The sequence below is a fragment of the Carcharhinus amblyrhynchos genome, chromosome 3 (assembly GCF_965287045.1).
Source record: "Carcharhinus amblyrhynchos chromosome 3, sCarAmb.v2.hapA, whole genome shotgun sequence".
NCBI classification, from domain to species: domain Eukaryota; kingdom Metazoa; phylum Chordata; class Chondrichthyes; order Carcharhiniformes; family Carcharhinidae; genus Carcharhinus; species Carcharhinus amblyrhynchos.
This window is the reverse complement of record NC_137326.1, coordinates 59,597,022-59,611,466: the sequence shown is the minus strand read 5'-3', so window position 1 is coordinate 59,611,466 and position 14,445 is coordinate 59,597,022. Positions and strand designations below refer to the sequence as shown.

Sequence of the window (14,445 nt, the reverse complement as noted above, 5' to 3'; positions counted from 1 at the left end):
GGAGGGAAGTCTATAGCTCAGGATCAAGGCAGCTGAAAGCACAGTCACCAGTGGTGGAGCGATTAAAATCAAGGATGCTCAAGAGGCCAAAACATCACAAAAGGTGGAGAGATTTGAAAGCAAGGATCAGAATTTTAAAATCATTCAAAGTATTTAAAATCATTTAAAATTTAAATCATTAAAAACAATTACATTGCTTGACTGGAATCCATTGTAGGTCAGCGGGCACAGGGATAAAGTTGGACCAGACTTGGTGCGAGTTAAGACATGGGCTGCAGATTTTTAGATGGCCTCAAGTTTATCCAGGGTAGAATGGGGGAACCCAGCCACATGTGCATTTCAATAGTTAAGTCTAGACATAGCAAAGGCACAACTAAAGATTTTGTTTGCAGATAAGCTGATGCAGGCCAAAGTCTTGCAAACTTTAGAGATGGAAAATGAGAATCTGAGTGTTGCCGTAAATATGTAGTCAAATGTTCATCTTGAGGGCAGATTCAACAGCAAGGTAGGAAGCAGGATGATATAAGTCTTAGAGAGTTGCCAAGTAGAGGGATGGAATCAGTAGATAAGGAATGGAGCTTGAAACAGTAACCTAGAACAATGGCTTCACACTTAAGCATATTTCATTGGAGGACATTTCTGTTCATCCAGTAGTGGATATTGGAGAAGCAATCTGATAATTCAGCAAAAATTGAGGTGCCAAGGTGGTGGTGAGGTAGAGTTGGATGTTGTCAGCATACGTGTGAAAACTCACACTTGTGCTTTTGAATGATGCCGCAGAGGCTTGGCATGTTGATGAAAAATCGGAGAAAGTCACATAGATCTTTGGGAGGCACCAGGGCTAAAGGTGTGGGAGGAGAAAAAACAGAATTTAATGCTCTCGATTAGAAGGGAAGCAGGTACAAGCAGTTCAAGCCTCTCTGACCCATATACCCAAACTGCTTGACAATGGAGAGGTATTAGAGGAGGATGGTGTGGTCACTGTGTTAAACAGGTCATGAAGGATGAGGGAAATAGCTTACCTTCATTGTGGCTGTATAGAATGTCATTTGTGACTTTGAGAAGAGTTGTTTCAGCACTGTGGCAGAAACGGAAACCACAATGCAGGAATTCAAACAGGGAGTTCTAGTAAAGATGGGAACAGATGTGAGTTTTTTTTATTCATTCAAGGGATTTGGATGTCTCTGGCTGAGCCATTATTTATTGCCCAACCCTAACTTCCCTTGAATTGAGTGGCTTACTAGGCCAATTCAGAGGACATTGCTGTGGGTCTGGAGTCACATGCAGACCAGACCAGGTAAGGATGGCAGTTCTCTTACCTAAAGGGCATAAGTGAAAATGGACAATGATTTGATGGTCATCATTTTTTAAATTAAATTTCAATTTCACCATCTGCTATAGTGGGATTCAAACATGGGTCCCCAAAGCATGGGCCTCTGGATTACTAGTATAATGACAATACTACCACACCATTACACCCCCTGGAGACCATGTTCAAGATTTTGGAGAGGATAGGAAATTTGGCAGTGGGTGGTTACTTGCAAGTACTAAGGGTTGTTTAGGTTTTTGAAGAGAGAGTGATAATGGCAAATTTAATGGAGAGAGGATCAACATCTGAAGACAGAGAATTTCTAACAATATCAACTAACATGGATAGCATGAATGGAGATTGGATGGTTAGCAGCTTAGTGGGAATAGAGTTGAGGGAGCAGTTTGTGAAAGAGTGGACTGTCATTTGGACGGTCTCAATTTTAGTGAAAAGTCCACAGGCCCCACTCATTTATTATTGGAGGTAAGGATGCAGGAGATTCGGAAAGGAGTTTAAGAAAATGGTTTGCAGTAGAGAAAATAAGCCTAGAGTTATCTTTGCATTCTAAAATTATCCTGGAATAGGAAGCAGTTTTAGCAAATGAGAGTAGGACCCAACAGTGCTTTATGTGGTCCAACCAGATATGTAATTGATGGCTAAACCACATGTCTCCCACATCCTTTTATTCCCTTGGATTTTAGGGAACGGAGATGAGGGCCATACCAAGGGGAATGGTCAGGGTGAGGGAGACTAAAATTTTGTGGAAGGACTAGAGTATCAAAAGTGGAGGTGAGGATGCAATTAAGCAAATCAGTAGTTGCAGAAGGACAAATGCTAGTCAGTTGGGATTTTGTAGGGGCAGTTGTATGTGAATCTGGATATTTTTTCCAGGAACAGGTACAGAAGGAGGTAGCTTTGGGGTGTGGAAGGAAGCTGTAGTAAAAGTGGAGATTGATACTGGTAAGCGACCATTGATAGCCTTATCCATGATTGATATGATGGAACAAGAAAGGCCACATGAGAGAGAAAGGTCATGGGTATGGCCGTGAATATAGGTTGAGAAGTTTACTTGGAGGTAGAGACTTAGAGCCTGATTTTACCATTTTCATTCTAAGTGCTGAATATAGGTGAAATTCAGATCCGACTTAGAAATCTGCTTTCCAGCGCCCCCCATACGGACTTAGCCTGAAACAGAATTGCAAGTCTGAATTGCACTGTGGGCAGGGCTTAGCGTGTCCGAAGCGATCGGAGCTCTGAACTGCGCGTGCGCAGTGAGGAATAAATTTGAAAAACGCACCCCTGTCACTTCACTTCCGAGCCGCAAAAAGCGAATAAAGCAGCCCGGGAGTGAAAAGCGGGAGCAATGGCTCCCACAGACATCACCCCATCCTCACAACATAACTATCCCCCTTATCCATTCACCTCCCCTGCTTCCCAGACTGATCACGACCCCCTGCCCCCTTCCTCCCCCACCCCCCACCCCAGCCGGAGAACAATAGGCTCCCCCTACCCATGAAATAACGACGTGGCCTCCCCCCCATCAGAGATACATCTGACCCTCCTCCTCCTCCCTCCCTCCCCCCACTCCCAACCAGAGAATGATCTGGCCCGCCTCCCTCCCCCTCCCACCACCGATCCAAGTCAGAGAGCCAGTAGAAGCTCTGAATCTATCTCTTCAGAAGCTGGAACTCCCGAAACAGAGCATGTCCGCTTCGTGCAAAATCGTGAACGCGATGGTAAAGGAGGAAGTGCTGGTAAAGTTGGGCAGGCAGCCCATTAATTCAATTTAAACGCATGCAAATACATTTAAATCGCCATTGCACCCGTTTTTGGTGTGATTTAGATCGCAGCCATTTTTGGGCCTTGGTAAAGTGGGCATCTGCGCGGACGCATTTATTGCCTCCTGCCTGACTTTACCAAGTTATGCAATGGTAAAAGTAACCCTTAGTCTTGATAAGAGAGCCGTGAACTCAGAGGAGAGAGAGCAGACGTGATGAGTTGAGATGGAGAACACATGGATGAAAGTCACCCAGTGCAGAGGATGAGAGAGAAAGGCAATAAAGAGATTGTCATGAGGAAATTGAATTTTGTCAATCTTTTCTATAATCATTGTTCATATTTTTTCATGGAATGGATATCTGTTTTCTAAACTCTGTCAAATGCCCCCATGCCTCAAAGACATTTATCAGATTAGCTTTTTTTGTAGATTTTATCCAAAAAGTCAAATCAAAGGTCCAAATCTTCTTCACTATCCAATTAATAGACATCCATCTCACAAAGTACTTCTGATTTTCCATCTCCTCTAAAGTGGCACGTTGGTTACTGTTGTAATCCTTGTAATCCTTGTTCACATATCCACTTTTTCTTCCTTTGGTCATATGGCTCAGACTCTGAGAATGTTGGAGAGTAGTCATATTTCAGCAATTTATACACTTGATTTCTGCCATTTTCCACAATGGCCATTGGGATTTTAATTTTCTGTCTGATTTTTTTTCTTAGTTTCCAACCTTCACCTTTAGGCAACCATCCTCTGCTGTCATACTAAAATCCAGAAAGCCAGTTGGTGAAGAATAGAACTGGACCAATATTTATGCTGTGTGGAATGCACATTGCAGGCCCACATCTCCTAACCTACCAACCACAGTTTTGGCCTGATCCTATTTACAGAACACAAGTTGATGCCCACCGCCTGCAAACACTTAATCCAATTAAGATACAATCAACACTAGGTTGCCCCTAGGCAAACTATTCCAGCGCATTTATGACGCTGACAGCTACTGAACTATGTTCTATGCCCTAGTCACAAAAAGGACAACTCTCACCCAACCAGTTAGCTTCCTCCCAGTTATCAAAAGTAACTTGCCAGGACTGATTCATCAATGATGATTTCAAGTTTAGTCAGAATTGCTCAGTAGGTTGATCATTCTTGGTCAAGAAAAACGACTTGCATTTACTATCTTTTATAATGTAGCTCTTCACGTGAGCAAAATGAAAAAATATTTGATACATGACCATACAAAGAGAGATACTTAGGTGACCAAAATTTTGTCAAAGAGGTAAGTTTTAAAGAGCAACTTAAGCAGAAAAAGTGAGATGGAGAAACAGAACAGTATAGAGAGAGAATTCCAGAGCAGTGCAGTCATGGAAATTGGAGATGTGAAAAAGAGGAGCAGCACAGTAGCACAGTGGTTAGCACTACTGCCTCACAGCGCCAGGGACCCACATTCAATTCCTGGCTTGGGTCACTGTCTGTGTTGAGTTCGCACATTCTCCCTGTGTCTGCATTGGTTTCTTCTGGGTGCTTGGGTTTCTCCCCACAGTCCAAAGATGTGCGGATTAGGTTGACTGGCCATGCTAAATTGCATCTTAGTGTCAGGGGGACTAGCTAGGGTAAATGCATGGGGTTATGAGGATAGGACCTGGGTGGGATTGCGGTCAGTGTAGACTTGATTGGCTGAATGGCCTCCTTCTACACTGTAGGGATTCTATGAGAACACAATTGGCAAACAGCAGAGATCTCAGAAGGTTGTGGAGCTGGATAAAGTTATAAGGATGGGAGTGGCAAGGCAATGGAAGGATTGAACTGAAGCATGAAAATTTAAAAATCAAGGAACCAATGTAGTTTCATCTTTCAATCATCAAGCATTGATTGATAGATGAACATGACTTGGTAACATTTGGCAGCAGATGTAAAGATGAGTACAAGTGTTAAAGATCAAATGGGAGGTGAGTAGCTGTCCTTAATGCCAGGCCCATCATTTAACCACATATGATACTATCAGGAATGGGATTCGTGGCTGACAGTTCTACAGTGTTAGGCTTCATTTACAATTTCTCCAATAATGAAACAGCCCATGCCAGCCTATTTTTTAAAAAAACCTAGACAACATTGAAACTTGGCTGAAAAGTGACACTTGCACCACAGTAATGCCGAGCAATGACCATTTCCAACAAAAAAAGGAACCACCTAACCTTCAGTGGCACTGTCATTTTGCTGAGATCACCACAATTAGTATGATATGGGCTGTCATTGACTAGAAACATAACTGAGTCAATTGTATGGCCAATACCATGGCCACAAGCAGGTCAGATTCTGGGTTCTTTCAATTTATTCTAGTATCTACATGGCTCGAATGGAAGTGTGATTAAATGCTTGCCACTTTAATGAATAGATGCAGCTGTAACAACACTCAAGAAGTTCAATATCATTTAGGCAAAACAACTTGGTTGATTGGAGCTCCTGGACACTGAACTCAATATCCATCTCAATGCCCACATCCACAGTGTGACTACACTGTTGTCTCCACACTGCACTGCAGTAACATGCCAAGTTTACTTTGAGACCATTTCCTAGCGACATGAGAAGGACAAGTCACGGTCCACTCTGACTTAGATATGTTCATGTTACTTCATTATCATTATTCTAAAATTGGGGAATTTTCTATCTAATAGACCACAGCAGTTTAAGAAAACAATCTACCACCATACTGGTAATAAGTACGATGCCAGAGTCACCCACATCCCAGGACAAATTGTATACATCCATGGGCTAATCATTGCATCCGCTGGATTGCAAAATGCTAAGTACCATTAAATTAAACTTTTGTATGCCATATAAACTACTGATCAAACTTAATTACTATTAAACAAGAGCCATAGAAACAAAAATGAGTGCAAACAAAGATATCAGACAGTTAAGACTGGCAGTAGTCCTTAAGTCGTTGATGTATCCTTTTCAGATTGCTGCTTTCAGTTTGTTTTTTTGCCATTTCTTTGGATGAACTGGCATTCTCATGTTCCTTGATAAACAAAATGCAGTCTCAAAGGGCATCCTCTGGGTTGAGTTGGTGCACATAGGATTTAACTTTCTGCAGAGTTCAGTACACCCTTGTCAAGGCTGAAAAATTAGTAGCCATTAGTCTGTCTGACAGGCTTTAAGGTAGATCCCTCTCTTTGAAGAAGTCAACCACATGTAACAGCTGCATCCCCTTCCCTTTGTTTCAAATGAATGTATAACATAGGACAGCAACTGGAAATGCATGGATCTGTGCAAGGTGCCCACTTTAGCTATCCAATCTGTTCAGCAACAATAACAACTTGCATTTATATACCACATTTAACATAGTGAAATGTCCCAAGACATTTCGCAGGAGCATTATCAATCAAAATTTGATAAAACCAAAGATTTTTTCATTGTGGCGAAACTTGCTGTTAACAGAACTTAAACATCACAATACTAGACAACTTGCTATGAACCATTAGTTTACAAATCTTGTACATGTGTTTGTGATGCATTAACTGTGTCATTGTGCTGTGGTCCAGGAGTGCTCAGTGTCAGAAGAAGTGGAGATGATGGTCGAAAGTCTTCTTGATGTCTTACTACAGACCCTACTTGCTATCATGAATAAGTCTCAGATGGCGGAGGCGGTAAGAGGACAGCGCTGCCCACAGTGCACGGCGGAGATAACTGTTAGTAACTAACAATCCTTTTTAATGGTGCTCACCCATCTCCCCCCACCCCACACCCCTCCACAAGTCTTTCACATCCTTTCTGGTGCAACAACATGTGTGAATTCAAATCTCATGCTTGTACTTCATCAGCGCTCACTTCCATGTTTAGGTATGTTTAGATTTATTGCATTCTAATCCTTAAAGAGCCATTTTCATCTGACAAGATTCCAATGAGTCAAGACACGAACTTTGCCATCAAGTGGGTATGGTTTCTATCATGCCATAGAGTTCGTGAATAATCATTTTCTGTTTCAACGTGATATTCTTTAACTTATTTTGCTGGAATCTTTATACCTAAATATGATCATTGTTAAATCAGTGATGCTTTGGTGTGATCCCTCATTAGTGATCCCTCATTGGATGATCTGATGACCATGCCTCTTTAAGCAATCATTCATCTGGAAAACAATAAAAATGAAATGAACATTTCTGTAACATCCTCAAAAACTATTGATTAATTCACTGTTGCTTAGTTGGATAAAGTTTTGCCACTGATTTCATAATTGGTTTCCGGATATTCACCATACCTAAGTGTTAAATGAGAGCTGAACAATTTATACAAGATAGGGATAGACAATTGCTGCAGGTTGGCTGATTTTATAAAGGTCACAAAAAATAGTATAGATGCGGTAAACCACTCAGTCCAATTAGCTCATCCTTCCACAGAAACCTACCATCCCCTTATTTAGCCCTTTCTTAGCCTAGGGCTTCTAAAACCAATTATAGCACTCCAACTGCTGCCTTGGCAACAGTCAGCTAAATCAGCACAAACATCAGATTAAATTTTGGACTCATCTCTTCTATTTGGCTTGGTGCTAAGCTGGACCAATGGAGAGCTTAAGAATAATACGTATTGCTAAACAGTAAAACAAATTAAATGAAATAAATGAAAGCTTCTAATTCCCCTTTGACAGACTATTAGCTGTCATGAGATTTGTTAACTTTTCTTTCAACATCAAATCTCTCTTTTTACTTTCCCTCACAAGAAGGAGCTTCTTTATCTTAACTTCCACCAATCCATGTACGTTTGGATTGGAGCGTTGTAGGATAGGGAATATGAACTCTCGGCAGCCAGTTGACCTGGGGTCTTTGTCCTTACTAAATAGCTTATATAAGTTGAGTATCCTTGATCCGAAATCCATGGGGCCAATTGCATTTTGGATTTCAGATAATTTTGTTTCAATATCGCATACAAACTTACATTCCAATAGCCTAAGCCTAGTTTAGCTATAGGTTAAATAAAACGGCTCAAAAAGTAAGATGTATCACTGAATAAAAAACACAGGATACTTGTAATAAATTTCATTTTGACATGTTCACCACAAAGATCACAAAGTAAACAATGTGGACAAACAACTTAGACATCCTGTGCTGGGAAGTAGCTAATGTAATGCCACTGTTTAAGAAGAGAGGGGGTCAGCAGACGGGAAATTATAGGCCGGTTAGCCTGACTTCGGTCATTGGCAAGATTTTAGAGTCCATTATTAAAGATAAGATCCCAGAGCGCTTGGAAGTGCATGATAAAGTAGGACTGAGCCAGCATGGCTTTGTCAAGGGGAGGTCATGTCTGACAAATCTGTTAGAGTTCTTTGAGGAGGTAGCATGGACGTTAGACAATGGAGAACCAGTGGACATGATTTATTTAGATTTCCTGAAGGTCTTTGACAAGGTGTTGCATAGTCAACGGTTAAATAAGTTTAAGTGCCCATGGTGTAAAGGGTAAGATCCTAGCATGGATTGAGGATTGGCTGACTGGCAGAAGGCAGAGAGCAGGGATAAAGGGGTCTTTTTCAGGATGCAGCCGATGGCTAATGGTGTGCCTCAGGGGTCAGTGCTAGGACCACAACTTTTCACAATATATATTAACGATTTGGAGGAAAAAACTGAAGGCACTGTTGCTAAGTTTTCAGATGATATAAAGATATGTAGAGGGACAGGTTGTATTGAGGAAGCAGGGAGGCTGCAGAAGGACTTGGACAGATTAGGAGAGTAAGTAAAGAAGTGGCACATGGAATACAATGTGGAAGAGCATGAGGTTATGCAGTTTGGAAGGAGGAATGGAGATATAGACTATTTTCCAAATGGGAAAATGCTTAGGAAATCAAAAACACAAAAGGACTTGGGAGTTGTTGTTCAAGATTCTCTTCCGGTAAGATTCACTGCAGGTTCAGTCAGCAGTTAGGAAGACAAATGCAATGTTTGCATTCATGTCAAGCGGGCTAGAATACAAAAGCAGGGATGTACTTCTGAGGCTGTATAAGGCTCTAGTCAAACTCCATTTGGAGTATTGTGAGCAGTTTAGAGCCCCACATCTAAGGAAGAGTGTGTTTGCCTTGGAAAGGATCCAGAGGAGGTTCACAAGAATGATCCCTGGAATGAAGAGTTTGATATATGAGGAACGGTTGTGGATGCTGGGTCTGTACCTGTTGGAGTTTAGAAGGATATGGGGGATCTTATTGAAACTTATAGGATACTGCGAGGTCTGCATAGAATAAATGTAGAGAGGATGTTTCCACTAGTAGGAAAAACTAGAACCAGAGGGCACAACTTCAGGCTAAAGGGATAATCCTTTAAAACAGAGATGAGGAGGAATTTCCTCAGCCAGAGTAGTGAATCTGTGGAACTCTTTGCCACAGAAGTCTGTGGAGGCCTGGTCATTGAGTGTGTTAAAGACAGAGATAGATAGATTCTTGATTAATAAGGAGATCAAGGGTTATGGGGAAAAGGCAGAGGATAAGGATGAGAAAAGTATCAGCCATGATTGAGTGGCAGAACAGAATGTGCCAAGTGGCCTAATTCTGCTCCTATGTCTTATGATCTTATAGTCCATGCTAAAGGTTGATGAGGTTCACAAAAAGTGCAGTTTTTGCCTGTGTCCAGTTTTCAGATTTATAGATAAAGGATACTCAACCTGTATTGTATGTGCAATTACATAACAAATCCATATCTGTTTGTGTGCATCTTCTTCCTGATATGGTCATTTCAAGCCTTTGACTGAGTATACCATTTGCTATGTCACAATCTGTGTCACTGAAGTTTGTACTCTGCTTCGGTTCTTTAGGGGGAGTATGTCACTTGCCTATTGTCCCTGCTTCGGCAAATGGCAGACAACCACTACCAGCAATTACTAGATAATTTCCAGAGCAAGGAAGAGCTCAAGGTAAAAATAACCTTACTTTTGTGCTTTTATGATTAATATAAGTAAAAATATAAATATTAGAAAAAGCCGGGCCATTTCAGTGTTCTTTATAGCCCCTTGGCATGAGCTCCAATTGACCAGAAAATAATGAGATGATTTTGTACACCCAAACATGGTGCTGAAATGTCCTTTTATATTGTTCCCATTGTGTGCCATTCTCTTTAAAATATAACTGCTATTGAGAGCAAGCTTAGATAACAAGTTTCCTTAACCATAAGCAGATATCAGATTCATACAGTCACATATCCTTCACAGCTATCTTCTTGTTTGTTCCTTGATGTTATGACAACCGTGGAGGTCCACCCAATGTGAAGCAGCCAGTGGAGGCTTTTAAGCCTGTACCTCCATCTGGACCGGCGTTGTCAGTCCCAAGGTGAAGATTATCTGGCTGTAAGCCGCAGGAGTGGCTTTTTCCTTTGATGCACAGTAAAGGGTGTTGGTGACGGGAAACTAGTACATTGCTGAATTACTACATTGATGACGAGGAGAAATTTTTTTTTCTCAAACTTTTCCTCCAGACAACCTCTGATTGTCAAGAATTTCTCCAGAAAGAAAAAGCCGTTATGCCTCTTTTGGGGAAACTCAAGCCCAATGACACCAGTTGGGAATACTGGGCCCAAAACACTGGGTGCATGCATTACTTCTTCCTTGCTAACAACTTTGAAGGAGACTAAAAGCAAAAAGTGATATTACTAACAGCATGCAGGGCCCTGACTTTGTGTGTAATAAGAAGTCTGACCTATCCGGATACCTTTGACTCAAAAATGTTTAATGAACTGGTAAATGTGGTTAAAAAAAAATTACAACTCTAAACTCCTGGTATTTCTCCAGCGACATCACTTAAATATGGCTGGATGTACCCGTGGAGAACCTGTCACTGGGTTCTTGGCTAGATTCTAGAAACTGGCTGTAAACTGCAAATTAGGACCGTCTCTTCATAAAATATACTGGGGCAGGTTGGCATGTGGCATAAATGACCTAACCATCCAAAAGAAGCTGTTGGCAGAACCCTGTTTAGTCTTTTAAAAAACCGTTGAGTTAGCTTTGTCATTTGAGAGCACAGAGAAAGAGGCTCAGGAGCTACAAGGGGCATCAGACAGCAGTGTTTTTCAACTAGGGGAAGGGACCTCATGCAACCAGTCCTCAATGGAGAATGCTTATGTCAATCAGGTATTAAAGGGCCCCGATCAATATAGGAATTCTAACATCACCACCAGACAGTCAAGGAGTGGTAGTGCTGACACTAAGAGTATTAAAGAACATATTCCAAAAAGGTATAGTTGCCAGTGGGCAGTTTACTGCAAATACTGTCAAAAGACACAGCCATGGTGATGTTTCAAGGACAGGCAGATGCCTGGGAAGAAAGCCAACACTGGCACCTGAGCATTCTATGCAGATATCCCCTCTTCCAGAGACATGGACATTACAACTGATTCGTATTGTAACAACAAAAGTTCCCCTAATAATGGTGGAATTACTAGTAAATGACCATCCTTGAAGTTGGAAGTGAACATGGGAGCTCTGTATTATCGGAGAACAGACCGAATGACACCTGCAATCAGGCATCCAACTTCTGAGGTTGGAAGATACAAAGGCCAAGTGAGCCTTTATAAACAAAATACATCAGAGTGAAACTTTAATAAATAAAATACACCACAGTGATCCCCGTGACTTACAAACAGCAATCAGCTTGTCTCCCGCTCTTTGTTGTATGGGGCACAGACCAAGCCTTATGGGGAGAGATTGGCGCTAGCAATTTTGGCTCAGCTGGTTGGAGATCTTAAGGCTGGGCATAGGGGGACTATACAAGGTTATCAGGAGATACCCTGGAGTTTATCAGGAGGGCCTGGGGAAAATAGAAGGGCTAAAGCCAAGATCTGCGTTGGCCTTAATGCTGCACCTAGGTATACACCCAGGTATTTCAGAACCAGGTCTATCGCTTACTCCATGCTGGAGAAGGCGGAAACTCTATTAGGATGCCTTGAGTGCTTGGGCATAAAAAGGCTTGTACAATTTGCACAATGGGTCATGCCCGTATTCTCTGTTCCTAAGCCCAACAAATCAGTTCATCTTTGCGGGGACAATAAACTGATGGCCAAGGGGGTTTCCAATTTCAACAGTACTCTGTGCCCCAGATCAAATATTGATATGTCAAGTTAACAGGTGGCAAAATCTTCTCCTATTCCAGCTTCAATTGGATGAACCCTCTCAGAAATATGTGATGATCAACACACATAAGAGGCTGTATGAGTATTCCCTTTCTCTTTTGGGGTCTCATCAACATGTGCCATCTTCCAAAGGGTTATGGAGAACATCCTTCAAGGGCTACCAAGGTTGCAGTATACTTAGATAAAGTCTTGGTTATGGGGCTTCAGAATAGGCATACTTGGCCAACCTACAAGAAGTCCTGCAACGATTTTCCAGGGTAGGCATTCACTTGAGGAGGGAGAAATGCATTTTCCATGCAACCCAAGTAGCCTATGTAGGCTTTCAAGTGGATAGCAAGGGATTACATCCAGAAGCGGATGAAGTAAAGGCCATCAAGGAGGCACCAAAAAACATCACAGAGTTAAAATCCTTCCTGGGATTAATCAGTTACCATGGAAAACTTATCCTGAATTTGGCTTCCATTCTGGCCACCTTGCATGCCCTACTATGAAAACTGATGGTCTTGGGAAGCTTCACAGGCAGAGACTTTTTCTGAGGTTAATTCAATTTACTGGTCTATTTCCAACACTGCTGCCTCAAAGCTCCAGGGACCCGGGTTCAATTTCAGCCTAGGTGACTGTCTTGGTGGAGTTTGCACATTCTCCCCATGTCTGCATGGGTTTCTTCTGGTGCTGCAGTTTTCTCCCACAGTTCAAAGATGTGCAGGTTAAATTGATTGGCCATAGTAAATAGCCCCATAGTGTGAGGGGGATTAGCATAGTAAGTATGTATGGTTACGGGAGTAGGGCTTGAGTGGAATTGTTGTTGGTACAGGCTTGACGGGCTGAATGTATTGTAAGGATTCTATGACCCTAAGAAAATATTTAATTTAACCTGTGATACTTCGCCATACGGGTTCGGTGCAGTGCTGTCACATCGCTGAAAAGATGGGATGAAGAAGCCTATTGTGCACGCCTCCAGAACCCTTTTCGATGCAGAGCAACAATATTCCCAAATTGAGAAGGAACGGTTGGCAGTCATATTTGGTTGAAGAAGTTCCATCAATACATTGACGGTCGACGGTTTTTTATAGTTACCAACGATGAACCTTACTGGGGCTCTTCTAAGAGGACAAAGCAATTCCCCCCTGTCTGCTTAGATACAGTGCTAGGCCTTGTTATTACTGGCCTGAGAATGTAATATACCACCCGTGGACCCAGACTGCTAATGCCAATGCACTGAGTCATCCGGCTCCCATTGATCACAAGCAGCAGAAGAGGTTGTGATCAGCCTAAACTTTCTGAAGGCCTTGCCAGTATAAGCAAGACAGATTAAAGCCTGGACCCAAAAAGACCCAACCTTATCTAAAATTAGGCACATCATTTTACACAAGAGAATTCCAAGGATGACCCTCCGAAGAAATTAAATCCTACCTCATTAAGAAATCTGAACTTATTGTTGAGGACAGGGTCATTCTTTGGAGGTCCTGAGTAATTGTTCCACCTCCAGGACAAGGTCCAATGTTAACTAAATTACATAATGGCCACCTGGGAGTATCAAAAATGAAGATGCTGGCTAACAGCTACGTCAAATGATCCAGTCTTGATTCCAACATTGCAGACTTGGCAAAGCAATATAACCTGTGCCAGGAAAATTTTAAAAATCCCACCCTCAGCCACCCTTCACCTATGGGAATGGCCTGGCAAGCCATAGGTGCCTATACATGTGGACTTTGCAAGGGTCCTTCATGGATTCTATGTTTTTAATCACGATAGATGCTCACTCCAGGTGGTTGGAAGTGCATTGCATGAGCTCCACAACTACTGGGGCTACAATTGAGAAATTGCAGCACACACGGAATATTGGAAGCCCTGGTTTCCGATAACAGCACAGCCTCCACTAGCGATGATTTCCAGAACTTTGTGCCCTCCAATGATATCCAACATGACCAGAATGCACCTTATCACTGTCATCAAATAGACTGGCAGATGCGGTTGTTCAAACCTTCAAAAATGGTATGAAGAAACAACCGACGACATACATGCAGATTAAACTGCACAATTAGTGCTCGATTACAGGACCACATCACACAACGTAACATGTGTTGCTCCAGCAGAGTTGTTGATGGGGAAATGGCTTCATGCCAGATTAAGCTTATTATTCCCAGACTTGGTAGAAGTGAAGTCCCAACAGGAAAACCAAAGAAACTTTGATTCCATGAGTACAGAGATAACTTTTGCAACTGGTGATCTGAATCATGTAAGTAACAAAGGATGGT

At 42.0% G+C, this 14,445-nt stretch overlaps 1 protein-coding gene across 5 annotated transcripts in view; it reads left to right on the top strand.

The window, feature by feature from the left end:
* Positions 1-14,445, top strand: part of dock3 (dedicator of cytokinesis 3) — a 965,674-nt gene that overhangs the window by 742,847 nt on the left and 208,382 nt on the right. For all 5 annotated transcript variants that reach the window (XM_080184500.1, XM_080184509.1, XM_080184492.1 and 2 more), the window contains 2 exons: positions 6,632-6,778; positions 9,882-9,980. In XM_080184500.1, the coding sequence (XP_080040626.1) occupies positions 6,632-6,778; positions 9,882-9,980 (246 nt within the window). The remainder of the gene's footprint in view (positions 1-6,631; positions 6,779-9,881; positions 9,981-14,445) is intronic.